General features: G+C 41.4%; 1 protein-coding gene across 5 annotated transcripts in view; it reads left to right on the forward strand.

The window, feature by feature from the left end:
* EML4 (EMAP like 4) overlaps positions 1-17,782 on the forward strand; it is a 163,551-nt gene extending 145,769 nt beyond the window's left edge. For all 5 annotated transcript variants that reach the window (XM_063328567.1, XM_063328566.1, XM_063328565.1 and 2 more), the window contains 6 exons: positions 4,008-4,096; positions 5,258-5,355; positions 10,243-10,330; positions 11,617-11,715; positions 16,122-16,252; positions 16,768-17,782. In XM_063328567.1, coding sequence (XP_063184637.1) covers positions 4,008-4,096; positions 5,258-5,355; positions 10,243-10,330; positions 11,617-11,715; positions 16,122-16,252; positions 16,768-17,232 — 970 coding nt within the window. In that variant the 3' untranslated portion in view covers positions 17,233-17,782. The remainder of the gene's footprint in view (positions 1-4,007; positions 4,097-5,257; positions 5,356-10,242; positions 10,331-11,616; positions 11,716-16,121; positions 16,253-16,767) is intronic.
* Positions 17,783-18,563: the final 781 nt, after the last annotated feature.

The following is an 18,563-nucleotide window of genomic DNA, read 5'->3' on the forward strand; positions in this document are numbered from 1 at the left end:
TGTCTGCTGTTTCACAGCAGTGGGTTTTTACCAGACCAACACATCATGGTTTTGGTGTGCTTTTCACGTACCACTTCCCACGATGAGTATTTCGGTATCATTTCCCTTTTTGGGCTGTCTGCAAATGGTCTGTGCTGCAGGTTTTGTTAACCACTTCTTTAAATACCTCTGTGTGCCTGATCATCAGTTGCCTGGGATTAAGCCTGCTTTGGAAAGAACTAATACTTTTTGTGGATCCTGCTGTTTGCTGTAAATGCACAGCTCAAAAACTAAAAAGGGCTGGCAATCAGAAATCCTACCAGAACAGTGGGTTTTTCAAGGCACAGTGCAGATCCTTTTGCCATGCTGCCAGTGTTATTATTTGCAGGGAAGTAGACCTTCCTGGGCCTAATTGTGTAGAATATCTTGAGTGCTGTGCACTGCAGAAAAAAAGACTAATAAGATTCTTACAAAAGTACTAACATTAAGAAAACTGAAGGCTGGAGGACAAGACCAGCGTAAGCCAGAGCCACAGGGAGGTAAATCAGTCAGTAGAACTATTAAGATTTACACCACTTCTGGTACTAAGATGTTGTGGTACTAAGATGAAGAAGCCGAAATATCCCAGGGAACTAATCTTGTAAGATTGGTTGGTTTGGTGAGTCTGATTAATTAATGCCTTGCAGGTTCAACATTCGGTATTAACTAAACGTGGGAATTGCAAGTCTAAGTGCAAAAATATATTACTACTTTGGAACACTGTTTCCCCGCTGATTTCATCAGAAAAATTCTGCATTCACAGATGTGAATTGTCAGTAATAAATGTCTGTCATGGGTCAGAACTTGTTTTCCAAAGAGAGTAGTTTAAGGGGTTTTGTTTCTAAAAACATATCTTTTTTAGATAGGTTATTAGTATTTTTTTAAAAGTAAAGAAATAGGAAGGCAAGAAACAGATGAAAATGGCAAAAGTTCTGTCCTGTTTATGTGAACTCACGAACAAGTTTTATGTTATCTTCAGTAACAATTGGGAGAAAAATCAATAAAAATCAGAAAAAGCAAAGGAGCCACTATCTTACAGCTGGGATACCCTTCGTGCATTTATTTCATCCAGTCTGTGGATCAGGAGTTCACTTGGCAGCCAAGCTTTGTGTTTCACAGCCCGGTTAGGACTCTTTCAGGGTCAGCTGCCATTTGTGTGTTGCATACCTTCGTGTTGGAAAGAAGATCCTCTCCCGAAGCCCAGTCTCAAGGTGGACCCCAGCTGTTTGTGAGAAGGGCCTGTGTGAGGCATGCAGATGAACTGCCTTAGCCACTAGACTGGAGACACATTTGATGGAGATGTTCTTGCTGGCAAATGCAGTGTCTGCCACGGCATTGGGAGAGCTTGGAAGATTGAAGAGAGCATGTCTGATTACAGCTTGTGGAAGCATCAAGAAACAGCTGAACTAGACGTGACCACTGCTTCCTTTCTTAAATTAACATCAGAATTGGTGCACTGACTCTTTCCATGGTCAGCTAAGATTGCTGCTAGTACCTCTTGTTCAGAATTTTTGGAGGACCGGTGTCATTAAATGCTGTCTCCTAATGCCAGACGAAGTTCAGTGTGCCGTCTTGAGAGCAGCAGCAGTTTTGCATTGTGTTTGATACTGCACAATACCACCTCTGTGCTTGCAGTAAAACAGGGGGGTTTTGCATATTTTTCTGGTTGCATTTGGCTTTGGGTATTTTTCACTTTATATAATATTAGCTGGAGGGTTACCTGGTTCAGGTAACACTCTCAAAGGACCAACCTAAAGAGGCTAGCATCAAGAGGCATGTCCCCACCACAGCAGGCTCCCTGCCCTGCCCTGGCTGTGTATTTTGGGACACGAGGGCTCAGCGCTCCCCTTGGTTCTCTGGCAGAAGCACAGTGCAGCATGGTCACCCACGGGAGGGCATGGGAAGGGGGTACCCGTCTGCTTCATGGAAGAAGGCTGCTGTTGGGTGTTACTGTGCTCATAATCAGGTTTTTTTTATCCAGGTGCCGCAATTATGCTGCTCGAAATGAACAAATCATGTCGTGTCATCTTGCTAGATAAATAGATTTTACAGCGTAAGTTTTCTGGTAAAGCAAAAGGTCTGTGTGTTGCCCACCTGAGCTGAAGCAGTGAGGACCCTCCACCCTGTGCTGGATTCAGGAAAAGACAAATAAGAATGAGACAGTGAGACATTGGCTTTCAGACCAGCTTCTTGTCTGGTTTTCAAGCAACATGACTCCAATTCAGTGATGCCTCCATGTGTGTTCTTCACATTTCTGTTGTCATCCCATCAGGATGTACTTTTAGAGCAGTCTTGCCATCATGATGGAGTGATTGGTTTTCTTTCTATGGTGGCAAAATGGCATAGGTACCCTCTCTCTTCGCCCCTGCCAAACCCTTTTGTGGTTTGGAGAGGTTTTTTCTTTAATATCCACACCCCATCAGAGTTATCAGCCAGGTAACATTTTAGTGAAGTATTTGGCAGGGCCAAAGCGGGACATAGTTTGAACTAAGTAGCAGAATGGTAACTCCTAATGCATTCAGAGAACCTTCAAAGCTTCAGTGTGTAGATTGGTAGAAACCAAAAGTCAACTTTCAGCAAGGATTCTCAGCAGAGAAACTCTTAAGTGTAGTTTCTACTGCTTTCCAGTGCAAACATTAGCTGTTCTCCACTGGTTCCATCTGTCTTGCACACAGATAATTCAGCAGTCTGTGGCATGTGGGGCTGAGGTTTTTTTACGTGTATGTCATTTAATTTCTTTCATGTAGTTCCCTAACCACAAGCTGGTTTTAAGCCACTTGGGACCAGGCCACTTTCTAGATACCTAGCTGCTGGACACTGGATCAGCACAAGCTGGAATCTCATCTCCATCAATAGAAAGCAGCAATGGGCGCTGTTGTTCCTGGAGTTTGTTTTAGGTTATATAAGTTTGTTATGGAATAAGTGGTCCTAGCTTTAGCGATGTTCCACGGAGTTCACTAGGAGACAGTGGGTGGAATTGCCTTAGTCATTTCCACAGTGTGTGAACTCGAGGTTTGCCGCTGGGGACGGAAACCTGGCTGCAGTGTGTGCACGTGGTCGTGAGATCAGTTCAGGGCAAATAAATTAAATTCTGAGTACAGCTTTACTGTATTTAGCCATGTTGCCATGTTCCATTTTCATGATAAACATGTCTGTGTATATATATATTTATTAAATTGTTATTGTCTTGCTAATGTTCTCTATATTTAGGAGTTAGATGGGCATCAGAACTGTTGCAAAATGCCCAGGTTCTGCTGATCTTGCCCATCTTGTTATCAGGGGACGTCCACTGAATTTTTGTAAGCTTCTCTGAGCTTTTTACATGTGCCTCGTAACTAATAATGCAGCTTAAAAGTTATTGTTAATTACCTTAGTTATAAATCATCCAAGCAGGAAATTAAAAAAAAAAGCTAGGTTATGAACCATCACATTTCAGTAAATGGTTATTCCTTCTTACTTTGATAAAATAATTCATTTATGGTCTGAGGGGAAAATACCGAATTAGAATATACTTTGTGTTTAAAACGAGTATGGAAATGTTTTCCACTCCCTACTTACTACTTTTGGTTTTGGGGTTTTTTTAACTTTGCTTCATACAATTTGAAAGATCGGGTTTTATATTAAAGCTGTTCTTCAAAATGGGTAAGTAGTAGATTAAAATTCAGCTGTAGCCTTATGGCTTCAGGATGATAAGATGCAGTCATATTAGCTATCTGGTGGCATGTTTATCATCCAGTGGACAATTTGGTGATTACTACAATGTTCAGGGGAGGGGGAGAAAATGGGCCGTATCTAGAATCTTTTATATATTCTTCAGTGAAACTTGTATTGCTTTGTGAACCAGAAAAGCGTTCCATTCAAAACAGATGTTCGCTGTGCTGCCCTTGAGGGGCTAGCATAAGGAGATGAAGGCAGGCAGTGATTATTGCTCTTTTGCTTGCTTTTTTGTTTAGTGGAAGTGATACTTACTGGAATTCTCCTCTCCCTAGGTGGTTTGTTTTGGATGCAGAAACGAGGGATCTGGTTTCAATACACACTGATGGCAATGAACAGCTCTCAGTGATGCGCTACTCAGTAGGTAGGCAGACTTTTATGTCCAGAATAATTGCTGATAAATGAGATGTCTGTTCTGTTAAACAGCGTTAAACTACTCCTCAGTCACTAGAAAAGGCAGAGCTTTGAAAAAAATTGTTTTCACATGCTTAATATATAACTGAATACTTGGTTACACATTTGTTTATGTATAACTGCAAACATTACAGTCGCCTTCCCTTCACGTTGAACCCTGCTGTTATACTAAATGTTAGCTTTGCTCCCAGAAAAATTAAAGGTTCTCAACTAAATAGTTGACAGGTGAACAGAAAAGTCTGTAAAAAGCTCAGTATTTCAATGACATTTTAATATACTACTTACTTAATTTTCAAGTTTATTAATACAAAACCATAAAACCAAGCTCAGGTCTGTCTGAAACTCAGAGCTGTTTGTTAGGTATTTCTATGGGGATTACACGGAGCCCAAGCCAGCACTGAGTCTCTTTTTCAGACGTGATGTGACAGATCATCAGAGGCTGACTCCTCTCTGTTAAAACTGGATGGAAGAACACTCTTGTAAATCTGTTTCTTGTTTTCTTTTGGATAACATGCCATGTCAGTGGGCAGAATGTTTCTCTGCTGCTGCCACATCTGCCAAGTGCAGCAATTTATCTTAAAGCACTCAAGCACTGGTGTTCATTGACACTAGAGGCATTTGATTGGGATTCAAGGCAACTGTTGTCCATGTACTTTTTTTTTTTTTTTTTAATCGAGACAACACAGGTTAGAAAACTGCTTATAATATTTAAATGCTCCACTTCTTTAGACATTATTTAGTGCTGATTTATATTCAGCCCCCCGCCCCCAAAGCTAAGCTAACTATAGAGTAAATACTGTACTGCGTTTTTTGTGATATAGAAAACTCAAGCCTGCCTGCTGTCAACTGTTCCCAGAAATCCATTGCAGTCTGATGACTTACACCCTGTCCGTTGGACGCTTAAAAAAGAAGTGAAAGATCTTTCTCAAAAAACAAACCCACAAAGTAAACAGATACTGAAAAACAACATGATGTAAACAGTTATGTATCCTTAAATACACTTTGTAAGCTCTAGTTTAATTGAGACTATTGTCTTAGTGATAAATCTGAAATCATTAAGATTTGGAAAGCAAACATTCTTTTAATTTATGTCAAATATTTTGTCTTGCAGATGGCACCTTACTTGCAGTTGGATCCCATGACAACTTTATTTACCTCTACGTAGTAACAGAAAATGGAAGAAAGTATAGCAGATATGGAAAATGCACTGTAAGTTTTGGAGCAAATATAATCAGTAGTTCTTGCATTTTGATCTTATACATACACTAAGATGTTAAGCAGTGGATGCTTTTCTGGTTTTAGTTTTGGTTATACGTTTTATGGAGTTTTTTTCAGCATTTGATGGATTTTAAACTTCAGTCTGATGAGTGCTGCAGCCATTAGTATTAGGTGAACACTTTTGCATAAAATATGGCTAATTTCTCCAACTATTGACATTCTTTGAAATGGGAAATTAGCAGTAAGATGGAGAAATGCCTTGTTACCTATATTCTGAAACTTTTTTGGGGAAAATATTATACTTGTTTGGGGGGTATTTTCCCCCTATTGGTAAAGTACTCCTTGGACCAACATAACATTAGATGGTGGAATTTCGTTAGAATATGTAATTTTGGAGGTTGCAAATATGCACTATTTTCATCTGTAATTGTTACTACAAAATTTGGAATTGGAGGATGTGTTAACAATAAATTTCTGGCTCAGGGTGAATAAATGTAAGTGTAGCAGAAGTAGTGGAGTTTGTATTAGTCCTTACACTTACATAAGGTTGTCCTAGTGCTGAAAAGACATACCTGGTTTTTTTTCTTAAGTGTTTAGTTATCTAATGACCTGGCTTAAAGTTCAGCTATTTCTTTAGGTTATTAGGAATATTTACATAAAGAACATCTGAACCTTAATGGGATTTGTAAATGATATCATAAGAACAGGTTCACATTTCACATGTGAAATGTTGGGGTTTTTAAGGAATGCATCCCCTGCTCAAACACTGTTTGTCACCAATTGCATTTCTTCACTTTTAAAAATACAAGAGCTTCTTAAGCTGCTTTGTTAATTTGAAAAGGGAAGGTAAGGAGATCATAAGGCTGAAGTGTGGGGTTTTGTTTTCTTTTAATTTCTAACTTTGGTTGGGTTTTTTTTGCCTTTTCTACAGCCTTTGGTGCAAGTCTTGCAGTGGAAGCTGTTAGTTAGGGGGAAGGCTGGCATTAGCCAGTCCTTTAGTGCCATGTACAGTGTCTTTGAGAGATTTCTACCCATTGTTTGGCTGAGGACGCCCCGTGTTGCTGGAGCAGGGGGGTCCAGACCAGCCTGGGTCCAGCTGCTGCTGGGGGCAGAGGGCTGCCAAGGCAGTCAGCAGCGGTGGGTTTGCCCCACCCCTGTGGTCCGGAGGCTGGAAGTGGGGGCTTGGCACTGGCATGGGATGTGGCTGGGAGGGAAGAGGCTGTTGGGTGCGCTGGGGACTCCTCAGTGGCGGGGTTGTGGTGCGGGGTGAGCCAGGGCGTCCTGCAGCCCTCGAGGAGGGTGGTGATGGGATTAGCTTCATAGCGCAATGGTCGTGAGACAAGAAATTGGATCTGCAGCCTTCCTGGGGAGCTCAGGCAGTGAGGAAAAGGCTGAGCCTACAGGCAGGTCAGACTGGGGGCCCGGTGCTGCCCGGGGATGGCAGCAGATGACCGTGCCTCAGTACAGCATTTCACCCCATCACTTATTTTTTTTTCAACCATAAAAGATAAAGTCACTCAAAGATGGCTAATCTTAACGTATGTAACATTTAGCTCACTATGTTCTTTAGGGCCTCTGTGAGCTCTTTGAAGATGTATGAGATCATTTATTTCTGTATATTATATGTATTATGTTCAGGAGAGAGCATATGGCAATTTAAACCAGCGTCGATTGATGCTTGGGCCCCCTTGCCCCTACGTTGTAGGACAGTGTTTCGGAGGTGCAATTAGTTTGCAGAGAATACCACTTTATTTAGTAATCTTACTAGTAAGTGATCTCGTAATTCTAAAGCTGGGAATATTAAGCAATAACCAGTTTCCCGTGTACCTAAGTATGGTGAAACTGCATTGAAACAGAAAGTACCACCCCACTGAAAAGGATTTCTCTCCTTCCTCGCCTTTTTCCTCCTGTATGCAGCTTCTTGTCAGGCATCTGTACGTCTGTCTGTACCTCTGCCTTGGCAAGAAAGGGGTTTGTAGAAATCGGGATGGGAGAAATGAACATTGTTATGCTCGTGCAGAAGGGTTAAGGCTTCAAAGCAGATTTCAGTTAACCACTTTTTATTATTTTTTTCTTCAGTCTGAGTGACTGTGCGTAGAAGCCAAAATTAGCAGCCTGGTTTGTGTCGGGGCTGAGCTGCCCTGACCCTCCCCGCCTGCGCAGAAGGCAGCAGCGTGTCAGCTGGCCCGAGCTCGCGCTGCCGGTCGGGTTTCAGGCGCCCTGTGCCTCCCCTCAGCTGCCTGCCAGCACCCTGACGGCTCGGTACCAGCTTGATGCTGAGCAGGGGGGACACCCAGGCACGCTCGGGACCCGGAACGCTCTCCTGGCCGGTGCTGGGGCCCTGGCACCGCGTCCTTCTGGCGTTCTTCTGTCATTCAGTAGCCTTGCGGGTGACCTCCAAGTAGTATGACTCAGTCCTCCTGGTAGTCAACTTCTGGTTGTTTCTTCCAACTCAAATACGTTATTTGAATACTTTCACAAGGATTTTATCTACTGAACCGGCATCAGCTTGTGCATAAGGGCTGTATGCCCACTGTTGCGTTTAAATCCCCTTTCAGTCACAACCAGGCTTTCTGCGGCTGCCAGAGAGGCGAGCCGCTGATCTGTGAGCGTGTTTCCACGGTGAGGGATGGTGTTGGTTGGGATCAGAAAGAATTTCAGATGAGCCGAAACAACCGTTTCGACTTGTGCAGCTGTTTTTTGAGGGCTCCAGCTATGCAGACAGCAATGTGAAGGTATGGGCTGGGTTATGAACTTCCAGCTTGTCAGCAGCTCCGAGGTAGCTGGAGCTGTCTCTGTTTGTCTTACATTGCAGATATCTGTTAGCAAAGGAGAAGCAAGTGCCCTGCATTTACGAAGAGGGCCATGGAGCGTGACAGGCAGCCACCCTGCAGTATTTGATACACTGGACTTAACCTGAAATAATTAGCGTGCCTGTCCTATAGGCTGTGGGCGTTTCAGCCCTTGCACCACTTAAGTCTGAAGCAGATAAACATTGCCAATGAAGGAGAGGGTTTTTGTTAGTCGGATAGTTTTACTAGCCAGTGATAATGTGAGTAATTATGTTTGCTGTATATAAAGGCACAGAAAAGGAAAGAGTAAAAAGTTGCCTTATCAGTGGGCAGCTACCAGAGAAAGATTTTAATAGAAAATGGGATCGTCCCATTGAAAATATTATGACAGTGTTATGTTCCAGTTCATCATTCGGTGATCGCTTGCCTGAAGGGATTTTGCAGCGTGGAGCCCCCTGGCCAATTGCTTTGTTCCCTCCCCCACCGCCCGCAGGAATTGTAACAGCTGCCAAATGTCTGGCAGGATTTAGTAAATGACTGACCAGTTCTTTTCCATGTTGGAGTTTCCTTGCAAATTTGAAGACTTGGAAAATATTGGGGGGGAGAAAAAAATCCTAGCCAATTGTGCATTTGTTTGGGTTTTTTTCGAAATACCAAGTTTGCATGTCGATATCATATATCTCACCCATGACTGCAGAGTAGTTATGTCAATACACAGTTCCTCTACTTGAGGCAGAGACTAGTTCATAAGTAAATAAATCTTAAAGGCTAGCTTTTCTCCTAAATGTTTTTGTAGTCTCACAGAGAGGACCTGGGGACAGGGAGACAGGCGTGGGTGTATTTCTACATGTAATTCTGGAAGCCATCAGCATCTCTTGGAGCTGTCTCTAGTGGAAGCTGGCGTGGTGGGTGGCACGGCAGCCAGCACAGTGCTCCAGCAAGGAGCTGGCACGGCAGCTGCAGGCTGGGCCAAGAGACCTTGCAGGGGACCAAGGGACACCATCTTCATAATGCCCACTGATGAATTGGCATCTGTCACTCAAGAAGGTTTTGTTGGCTGGCAGAATGACTAGGAAGGGGAGAAAATGGATGGTCTTAACAAGGGGAAGAGGGGCAGTAAGAAGAAATGGAAGGGCAGAAGAAGAAGCGAGTGACATAGATGTCACTTTAATGAATTTTCTACCCCTTCCGCTACACAGAAATAATTTATTCCTACCTTATACAGCTTGTCTGGAGCTTCTCAAGTCTTTATTATTACTAGTAATATTATTATTACTACAAAAAAGTTTGCACACAGGAAAAATATTCTGACCAGCTGCATTTAGCTTCTCCCTGAAAAACAAAGATGGGTGTTTAGCCCTCAGGGTGCTCGTGGTAGTGATAACTAAGCAATTAGGCTCAAGTATTTAGATTCTTATATAGATGCCCCTGTGTCTATAGAGAAGACTCCTTTCGAAGCTGGCACTAACATGTATGCAGTGTAAGCAGCGTGGCAGAAACTTTCAAAAAGCTTACAAGGGTGTTCTTGTAACACCAGTCCTTGATCTTGTAGTTTTACATGGTGGTTGTTAACTGAGGTAGCCTAATTTTTTAGGATGAGCAAAGATTATTTGAAAGTGTGTGCGTTTAATGGGAGTTACTTTGAATGGATAGAGAAATAAAATAGAGTCCTATTTGTCACTTTCCTGTTGGGATCTAAAAATGATCCTGTGCAAACTACTCACCTTTCTCAATTAGTAGCCATGTATGCCTTCTTAATTCAAGTACGAATGTGAGTTCATCAATATTTTAGTAACATACCTTCCGGGAGTAAATCATTCTGGGGTCTGAGAGGGACGACACCGTTTATAAGTGAAGAATCCACCGTGCGGTGGGAGAGGCACGATGCCCAGCCTGCGGTTGTTTAGCTGTTAGTGAGGGTGGCACTGGGGAGTAAAGAGCCTTTCAAAGGAGCACCAGTGAATCGTGGCGGACCTGGGGTGGGTGGGGAGATGCTTTTTTGCTGTTAACTACCCCATCTGTGGGTGCAACTTCTGTTTGAATTAAAATACGTGTTTCACACTGGTGTTACTGCATTCTTCTCCAGGGACATTCCAGCTATATTACACACCTTGACTGGTCCCCGGACAACAAGTATATAATGTCAAACTCAGGAGACTATGAAATACTATACTGTAAGTATGATATTAAACACACTGGAAACAGAAGTATGTATTAGCTGTCAGAATATTTAGAAGAGTGTGTTTGATCAGGACTGTACAAAATGCTTACTGACAAAGGAACCAATTTGAACTTGTGTAACCCGATATCTTGATGTTATTCAGAGCTGTGTGTTACCTAATGGCAACGCCAAATATAGCTTACTTCTTTACAAGGTCATAAATCAGTTTAACAGCGTAGAATTTACAGAACAAGCGGCACTACATTTTGATGTTGGCCCAAAGTTCTGTAGATTGAAAATAATATATACAGTTATCTAATTAATGTCAACAGTACCAGTTATTTGGGGGGAATAAAATCAATGGGTCTGTGCCACTGTTCTGTTCTGGGCTTTCTTTTTTTAAACTTTCTTTTGGCTGGTGGTGTTGGAAACTAAGCAAAGCAAGGATACTACTTTAATGAGTTAGTGGTAATAATGTTTTTGTGATTGTCTTTTTTTAATAAGTGAAAATATGAATTTAATAGATAGTGATTGTGTCAAAAGTTCATTGTGCATGTTGCATATCACTCTGGTTTTAAATTGGTTTTTGTATTCTTGCCTTTCTGTGGCTTTAACAAGATCCAGGAGGATTGTAGTTCTGCTCCTGTTCAAGCAAGAAGAGCCATCAGTTTAAATATCTGTCACCTTAACATGCTCTTTCTGCGTGTTACAACTTAGGTTTCAAATCTGGATAATGCAATACCTCAATCTACCAAAAGGAAGTGTTGGTGTTTATAGCTGCCTGTATAGGAAAGCAGAGCTGTGACCTATTAGTAGTGGGCTGGTGTATTGAAAGATGGACATTCTTTTGGGAAACAGTCTTTTCTTTTCTAATTGGAAAAAAAGAAAAGCAGCCTAAGGCTTCTCCAGCAGGAGTTTATCACTGTTTTAAAAGCAGAGCTTCCCAAATGATTGATTGAGTTTTAACACATCAATGGAGCTGGTAGGAAGGAGAAATTATTCTATTATAGGTTCTGTTAAAGCAATTTGTACAGTAGGTAGCAGGGGACCCAAGCTGCAGGGAAGTGTTTTCAAGATATGCTGATCTGAAGAGGGAAATAAGAAGTAAATGTGAATCTTAAATACCAAGCGAAGCTCCAAGTTATCTGGAATTTATAAAGGTACTGGTCTGTCTTTACCTCTACGATGTGATTCCAGATTGGTTTTAAGATGTGTTTATTTACTGTCTTAGCACCTTCAAAGAGTACGTATGTAAATATAAAATTATATGGCATAACTCATCATTCACTTTTTTTACAGGGGACATTCCAAGTGGCTGTAAGCTAATCAGGAATCGTTCTGACTGTAAGGATATAGATTGGACGACATACACTTGCGTGCTAGGCTTCCAGGTGTTTGGTAAGCACCATTTAACTGGCTTTTAAGCTGTTCACACTGTGCTTTTGTGTTTTCTTTTGCTTCAATTTGTCATTAGAAACAAGCTGTTAATGATTATTGAGAATGGTGCTGAGATGACAGACCAAAGAGACTGGCCGCAATACTTGTCTGTGATACAGAGCACTGGCTGCTCTATAGACAATGTGTAATTGATTTCTATTTAGTCTTGAAGTTTGGGACTTGATTTTTCTGCTGTCATTTTAGGCTGCCAGTTTTGGAGGCACTGAAGCAAAAAGCTGATATTTTGAAGTGCTCATATGGCACTTGTGCATTCTCCTTTGCTTACCTTGTTTTGGGATAGGAACAAGACTATGTGAGCATAGGTTATAGTTCATAACTTAAAATCAGGACAACACTTTTATACCTGTAGTCAAAGCTGAGTAATATATACTGCTTTTAAAGGGTAAAAATGCTTTAAAGATTAAATAGATTCTTTACCTAGTAGTTGTGGGGCAGTTTTTTAAATGTACAGAAAATTTACAAAGCTGACAGATCTGGTTTTAACAGTGCGGTTTGAGACTGCGGCAAAACAGTTCACACTGCTTTTGCTGAAGGCAGCTCTGTTGGCCATACAAGAGGAGTCTCTCTGTGAGGGGTTCAAAAGTGTGGTTCAGCCTGTCAGTGCTGTGAAACCAAGTTGTGTGAGCAGGATGCTGAATGTCTCGCTTCCACCGCTGAGATCAGAAACCTGCCTCTATTCTTCATGTAGAAAACATCAAAACCAGGTAAATCAGCAAATTCTGTAGAGGTGAGAGTTAGGTCTACAAATCTTTCCTTTTACAAGGAGTTAAACTTTTGAGTATTGGTTCATATGCAGGGTAGAAGAAAATCAGGTAAGTCTTTCCATAGCTTTTGACGCCTATCGTGCGTATTTTAGGACTGTCATGTGTCCAGTGAGTAAGTAGTCGCAAAGGATTGCAGTGGATTTGTGGGTTAACACTGACACTCTTCTGTGGCATGTTGGCTGCGGGGAGGACATTTGGTGCTTTGTAACCAGCTTGATTTCCCTTCTGGGTACCAAAAATCTGAGGCAGAGCAGGGAAAAGAAAGGGATCAGAGAAGGAAGCTGAATGGTTGATAAACTGCGTAAATATTTTTGAGTTGTTTGGAGCTGGAGGTAGGTAGCAGAAATAAATAGGAGCGTGCTGTTTCTGGAGCTGAATACTGTTGCTTATTGCTACTTTGATGAAAATATTGGCTCCCATTAGCCTGAGAATCATGAACTGCATTGTGTACGTGTTTGTTTTTATTCAGTCTGTCTGGGGGAAGTAGAGAGTGGATGGCTGTTTCCTCCTGATGCTCTGTGCATGGAAGCCTAGGCTAGCAAGGAACTGGTCCACAGCAGTCGTTTCCTCCCTGTCTTTGCTACTGCAACTGAAATAATAGTGCAACAGAAATATCTCTTTTTTAAAATGGAGCGTCAGAAGATTCAGGAGACACTAGAGAAAATGAAAAGCAAAACTCTCTGTTTGACACTACTGTGACATCTTTCTCCAGGAGCAATGAAAAAAAATTTTGTAAGGACTCCTTCTGGAATAGCCTTGGAGCTGAAGCCATTTTACATTTTATGCAGAGTACTTAAATCTACCAGAAAGGTGGAGGTAGCAGACGGTGGCTCTGTTCCTACTGAACTCTTATCACGACGTTTGGTAGTTGGTAGAGCAGACTGGATAAGGGGAGCAGCTCTGTGAATCCCAGTGCTTTCCCCGAAGTGTCCTTTACTCCTGACCTATGGAGATGAGGTGTGGGAGTGCAGAAAGAGTTTTGTTTCACGTCTAAACCATTGGCTTTGTCTCTTTAACAGCTGTTGGATAGAAGCTACTGGTGACTCAGGCGAGGCTGGAGATGAGCAGCTCCCATAACTGCTGTTTTGAGAAGCCTTTTTACTTTTTGTTTTTAAGTAGTGGATAAGTCCGCTCATCCTGTCTGCATTCTGCTTTGGATTAATATGAACTTGAACCACTCTGGATTAAGTTTAATTAGTCTCAACTGCTTTCAAAATCTTCAGTGTTCCAGAGGACCTGGGAGTGAAGTAGATAAAGCAGATAATGTGATGTTATTCTGGGCCAGAACAGAACATATTTAAACTTCCTAGCCAAGATTCATCATGTTTTAATTTTATATTGTCTGGTAGTCTGACACCCTTTGCAGAATCTTAAAATTATGGCTTGGTCTCAGACAAAGGCAAGTATTTTCCCATTAAATCAGACAGTGCAGCTAAGCCAACCTAGCAGATACTTGCTGCCCGAAGGAAAAGTCTGGCTTTGACCCCAGGGTCAGCTGGCTCAGGGATCCAAACAAGCTGGGGGGCGCTCGCTTTGATGTTCAGGAGAGAGGGTTACGTTTATGGGATTTGGGCTTTTGGGGTATGTGTTTTACTAATTAAGCTCTGTGGATAGTGTGTCCGTAGGCTCAGGCATTGAACTGTTGTCAGCAGAAGAAAGGGGATGGAAATGCACGGTTCGGATGAGAATAGCATCGCTCCTTTTTGGCAGTTGCTATTACTGTATTGGCTCAGCAGTATCAGCAGTCTGCACCCCGAGCACTTGAAGTCACTCTCTCATTTACTGCACACTTCCCACACTTCCTCTGAGCAGATTTCTTTTGAGACGTTTACTCCTGCCTAGCAGAATTTATTAAAATTTAAGTGCTGCTGTCGTACTTAATAACTAACAAAGTCCTATTATTTTGGGGGGGTTGTTATTTTTACAGTTATTAAGAACTAAGAACTTGGTCATATTAATGTCCTGTTTTTTCCATGTTTGCTTGATGCATTGAAAGCAAATCCTGCTGTCTTATGACAAAAGGTTTGTCTTACCTTTAGAGCTGCTAAAGGAATTTGTGAACACAAAAGATGTTTAATAAGAGATGCAATCTTGAATATTAGTCTTTTCAATCTAAAATTGAAAAGAAGAAGAAATGGCGTAGCTGTTTGGCACAGTCTGCCTAGGGTGGTAGCTGAAACTTCAGGAAACTGATTTGAAATTCATTTATTATTCCCATCTGATAACAGTATTTTGTATATAGAATGCAGGAGAAAGTTAAAATTCATTCATTTTATGCTACTTGAAAATTCTTAAATCATATATGTTTTTCAGATTGATTTCATTGATGTGTGAGCACTAAAATATTTCTGAATACTTTCCTTAGCATTTCATGTCTTTGTGTAGTAAATTACCTGCAGTGTAATTTATTGGCGTTGTAACAAGCTTAACAAGCTGCATTTGTTATTGTTCAGAGAAAATAAAGTTCTTACTCCACCCACTGACAATGGAAAAAAAACACATTAAAGTTAAACGCTATTTGCCATTTTGCTTAAAAATAAGAAGAGATACTGTGGGAGTTTGAAAAAGATAAGGCAATTCTAAGTCAACGTTTTGTGCTGTACAAAATAGTAGACAGCACATGTGTTTTATTTTACCAAAGTCAATGGGAGGAAGAAGATATTTTCATACTTGGTAATGGACATCCCTCTCAGTCAATCACACATACAGTTTTTTGGGGTGGGGGGTGAAATTTGAGGGGCAGAAAATTCCTTCTAACTCCTGAGCTAATCAGAAACCCAAGTCTGAGCTGTAAAAATATGGTACCTTTGACACAAATTAGCGTCTTATAACCTCTTGCTTACCTTTTGTTCAGCTTTTCTTGCAGATGTGAATCATAAGTTTTGTTATGGGAATCTCTAGGGTCTTTATTTTTTGTTAAAACTAGAGCCTCCCCCCTCCTCAATTTGTTCAGTGCTTTTCCTCCAGGCAATGTTGTTATTCTTTTGTCTAGACATATCAGTGTCATTCTTTTCACATAAAAGCATATTGAATTGTACTTAAGCACTTGACAGCACTTATGTCTATGAAACTTGCACAAGATGGCTTTCTGTGCAAAGTAACGTCAGTCGTCTCCTTTGAATCATGCAAATACTAAAAGTTGTTCCAGTTTTAAAATAAAACCAAAAGAAATCTTTGCATAATGTACAGTACCTGGGCCTGTTCCATGCTTCAGCATCAGTCTTGCTTTTAAAATGCCTGTGCATGAATGAAAGTGTTAAATTAAGAGTTGCCAGATTTAGCAGCAAACTTATAATAAGCGTTAAAGAAGACTGATGTTTTGAAGGGGAAACGTATCGAGCCCAAGACGTTATCCCGGCCAAGGGTTTGGAGGGACCAGGGGCGCGGGAGCAGCACTAGACTCGCAAAGCATCAATGACATTTAATTCAACGCATATTCTGTTTTCCAGTTGAATGTCTTATTTACCTTTTGTTAAGCTTCCCTTTTGTCGCAGCTTTATAAATTTTATTTTTATTTATGGATTGTCTTTTAATTTGTTTCTAAAACTACCACCACTAAATATCTGCTCTTCTCTCTCCTAGGAGTTTGGCCCGAAGGATCAGATGGGACAGACATAAATGCCCTTGTCAGATCCCATAACCGAAAAGTGATAGCAGTTGCTGATGATTTTTGTAAGGTCCATCTCTTTCAGTATCCCTGTTCCAAGCCAAAGGTAAGTCTAGACCAGTCTCGTCTATGTGCTTGTTTGCATAAAGCTTTCCTTGCCAGACACCTGCTTCCAGCTCGGTTTTTTTGGAACCTGGCAGTCAAATAGCTCGTTTATATCTGAGAACAGTGCTAGAGGTGAAAGCATAGTTTTCCCCATTAAGTTTATATATAAAATAGAAAATATGAAATAATACAAAATATGAAATAATATACCTAAAAGTGAAGTGGCAATAGTTATCCTTAAGTCCTGGAGCAGAGGCTTGGTGCTTTCTGTTTGCTGGCCTTGGTGTTAAGTCCATTACTTTTTGCACAGAGAACTAAATCTGTCCCACGTCACAAGACTTAAGAAGAGAGGATGTATTGTGGGGGGAAACCTAATATATATATGTAATTCTTTACTGTTATGTGAATAAAGAGCTGTCTTGAAGGGCTAAGCAAAAATAGTAGTAGTTTTAGATTTCGGTATCATGTGCTCTTCTGGTCAAGCATGTGATTTATCTTTCTGCTTGTTTTCCATAGGCTCCAAGTCACAAATACAGCGCTCACAGTAGTCATGTGACAAATGTCAGCTTCACCCATAGCGATGGTCACTTGATTTCAACTGGAGGGAAGGACATGAGTATTATTCAATGGAAACTCGTGGAGAAGGTTACCCTACCGCAAAATGACATTGTCGTAGACATCGGTGCAACCAAAGTGCCCGTCCCTGCCAGTGAAAACGCTGTACAGTCTCCTGCACCCCTTCCACAGCCTTTTAATGAAATGAACCAAAACGAAAGTGTAACTGGCAGCTCTCCGGCTTCTTTGGAGAGCAACTTGGAGCAGTCTGCGGAGGCCAGCGAGGAGCAAAGCGAGGAGCAAAGTGAGGGGAGCAGCCTGGATCCCGCCGAGCCGGGCTACGAGGAGCCCTCCAACGAGACAAGCGAGGAGCACAGTGAATCCACGGTGACTGAAGAGCAGGCAGATAACTCACCGGTGTCTTAACGCTCCCAGCTCAGGCGGTTGTTATTTTCCCTTGGTGTGCGTGCTTTCATTACAGGGTGAGGGTTCAAATAGGGAAAAGTAGCTGAGATTCATGACCACTCCAGCTTTTGAGTTTCAGTGAGATTTTTAGTCTGAGCTTCAGTTCAATGTGTGGTGGAACCATCCCAAGGGGCCTGGCTTGATGGCGTGTGTCAAGATCTGGTCACGGTTAGTAGTGAACATTACCATAGATCCATTTCAGTTCTGAAATTGCTGTCAGGAAGTGGCATGAAATATATACTGGAAAAAAGGTTAGCTCTGAGAATTAGCTGAAGTAGACCACCTTAACGATGTGAAAGTGCTTTCTGAAAGAACTAAGCTGATGGGAAGCGCTGAGCTGTTCCAGCTGGGGAGTACAGTGCTGCTTTTTCCAGGTGCAAAGACAAACCGAACAAAAAAGCAACCAAAAAGCTCTTTGTAGGGCTGTCTTCCTTTGTTTTTTCTTAATGAGAAAAATAGAGGAAAAACAATGTAACGATGCCACATGTATGGCAATGCCTTCTTGATCTAACACGTATGCAATTTTCTAACACTACTAATTCTTAGTGGAGTCTGGATGCGTTCGCAGTTGGTCTGCCCTGGGTGCTGCTAGTTCTAAGGCAAACCCTGTCGAGGAACGGTGTCAGCTGTTCCATTTTCACAGACTATTTAATAACAGACTAACCAAATACTGGCGTGTTTTCACTTTTCATGACCTGAAAACTGATTTAAACTGCAGGACGTAATTGTCTTTTCAGAGAATTGCTTGCCTAGAGAGTTTGAAACTTAAGAGAGTCTTTACGGTGACTTTGATGTGAACGGCAGCGAAAGCGTGGCAAGAACACAGAAGTCAGATGGGCTCCAGAGTTAAACTTTAAGCCTTCAAGCAGAACTTGCTCCATCCTAGTAGGAGAAATATAAATACAGTTAACTTAAATTATTAAATTGGTGCTTAGGATTAGTATATTAAGTTGATATTTTTTTCCTCTGAATTTTTAGAGGTAACTCTAAGAATCGTTAAACTGCAATCTCTCTTCCCCCTTCCCCTCTGTCCCCCAGCTCCTTTAGCAGTTGTGATATAAGCATACAGTACTTTAGATGATGATGTGATTTTTTTTTTTTCCTAGACTTGCTGATTTTTGTGATTATTTTTTTTGTTTGTTTCCACCCCACCACTCCCTGGGTTGCTCTAAGCCATGCAGCTCTCATGTGGCTATACCTGGCCAGTTACGGGATATCTTGGCATTTGTTATGCATTTGGAAAGTACTTTTTTTTACAAAGTTTGTCAGATAGCTACATTTTTTTTCTTAAG

This window comes from Chroicocephalus ridibundus, chromosome 3 (assembly GCF_963924245.1).
Source record: "Chroicocephalus ridibundus chromosome 3, bChrRid1.1, whole genome shotgun sequence".
Classification (NCBI taxonomy): domain Eukaryota; kingdom Metazoa; phylum Chordata; class Aves; order Charadriiformes; family Laridae; genus Chroicocephalus; species Chroicocephalus ridibundus.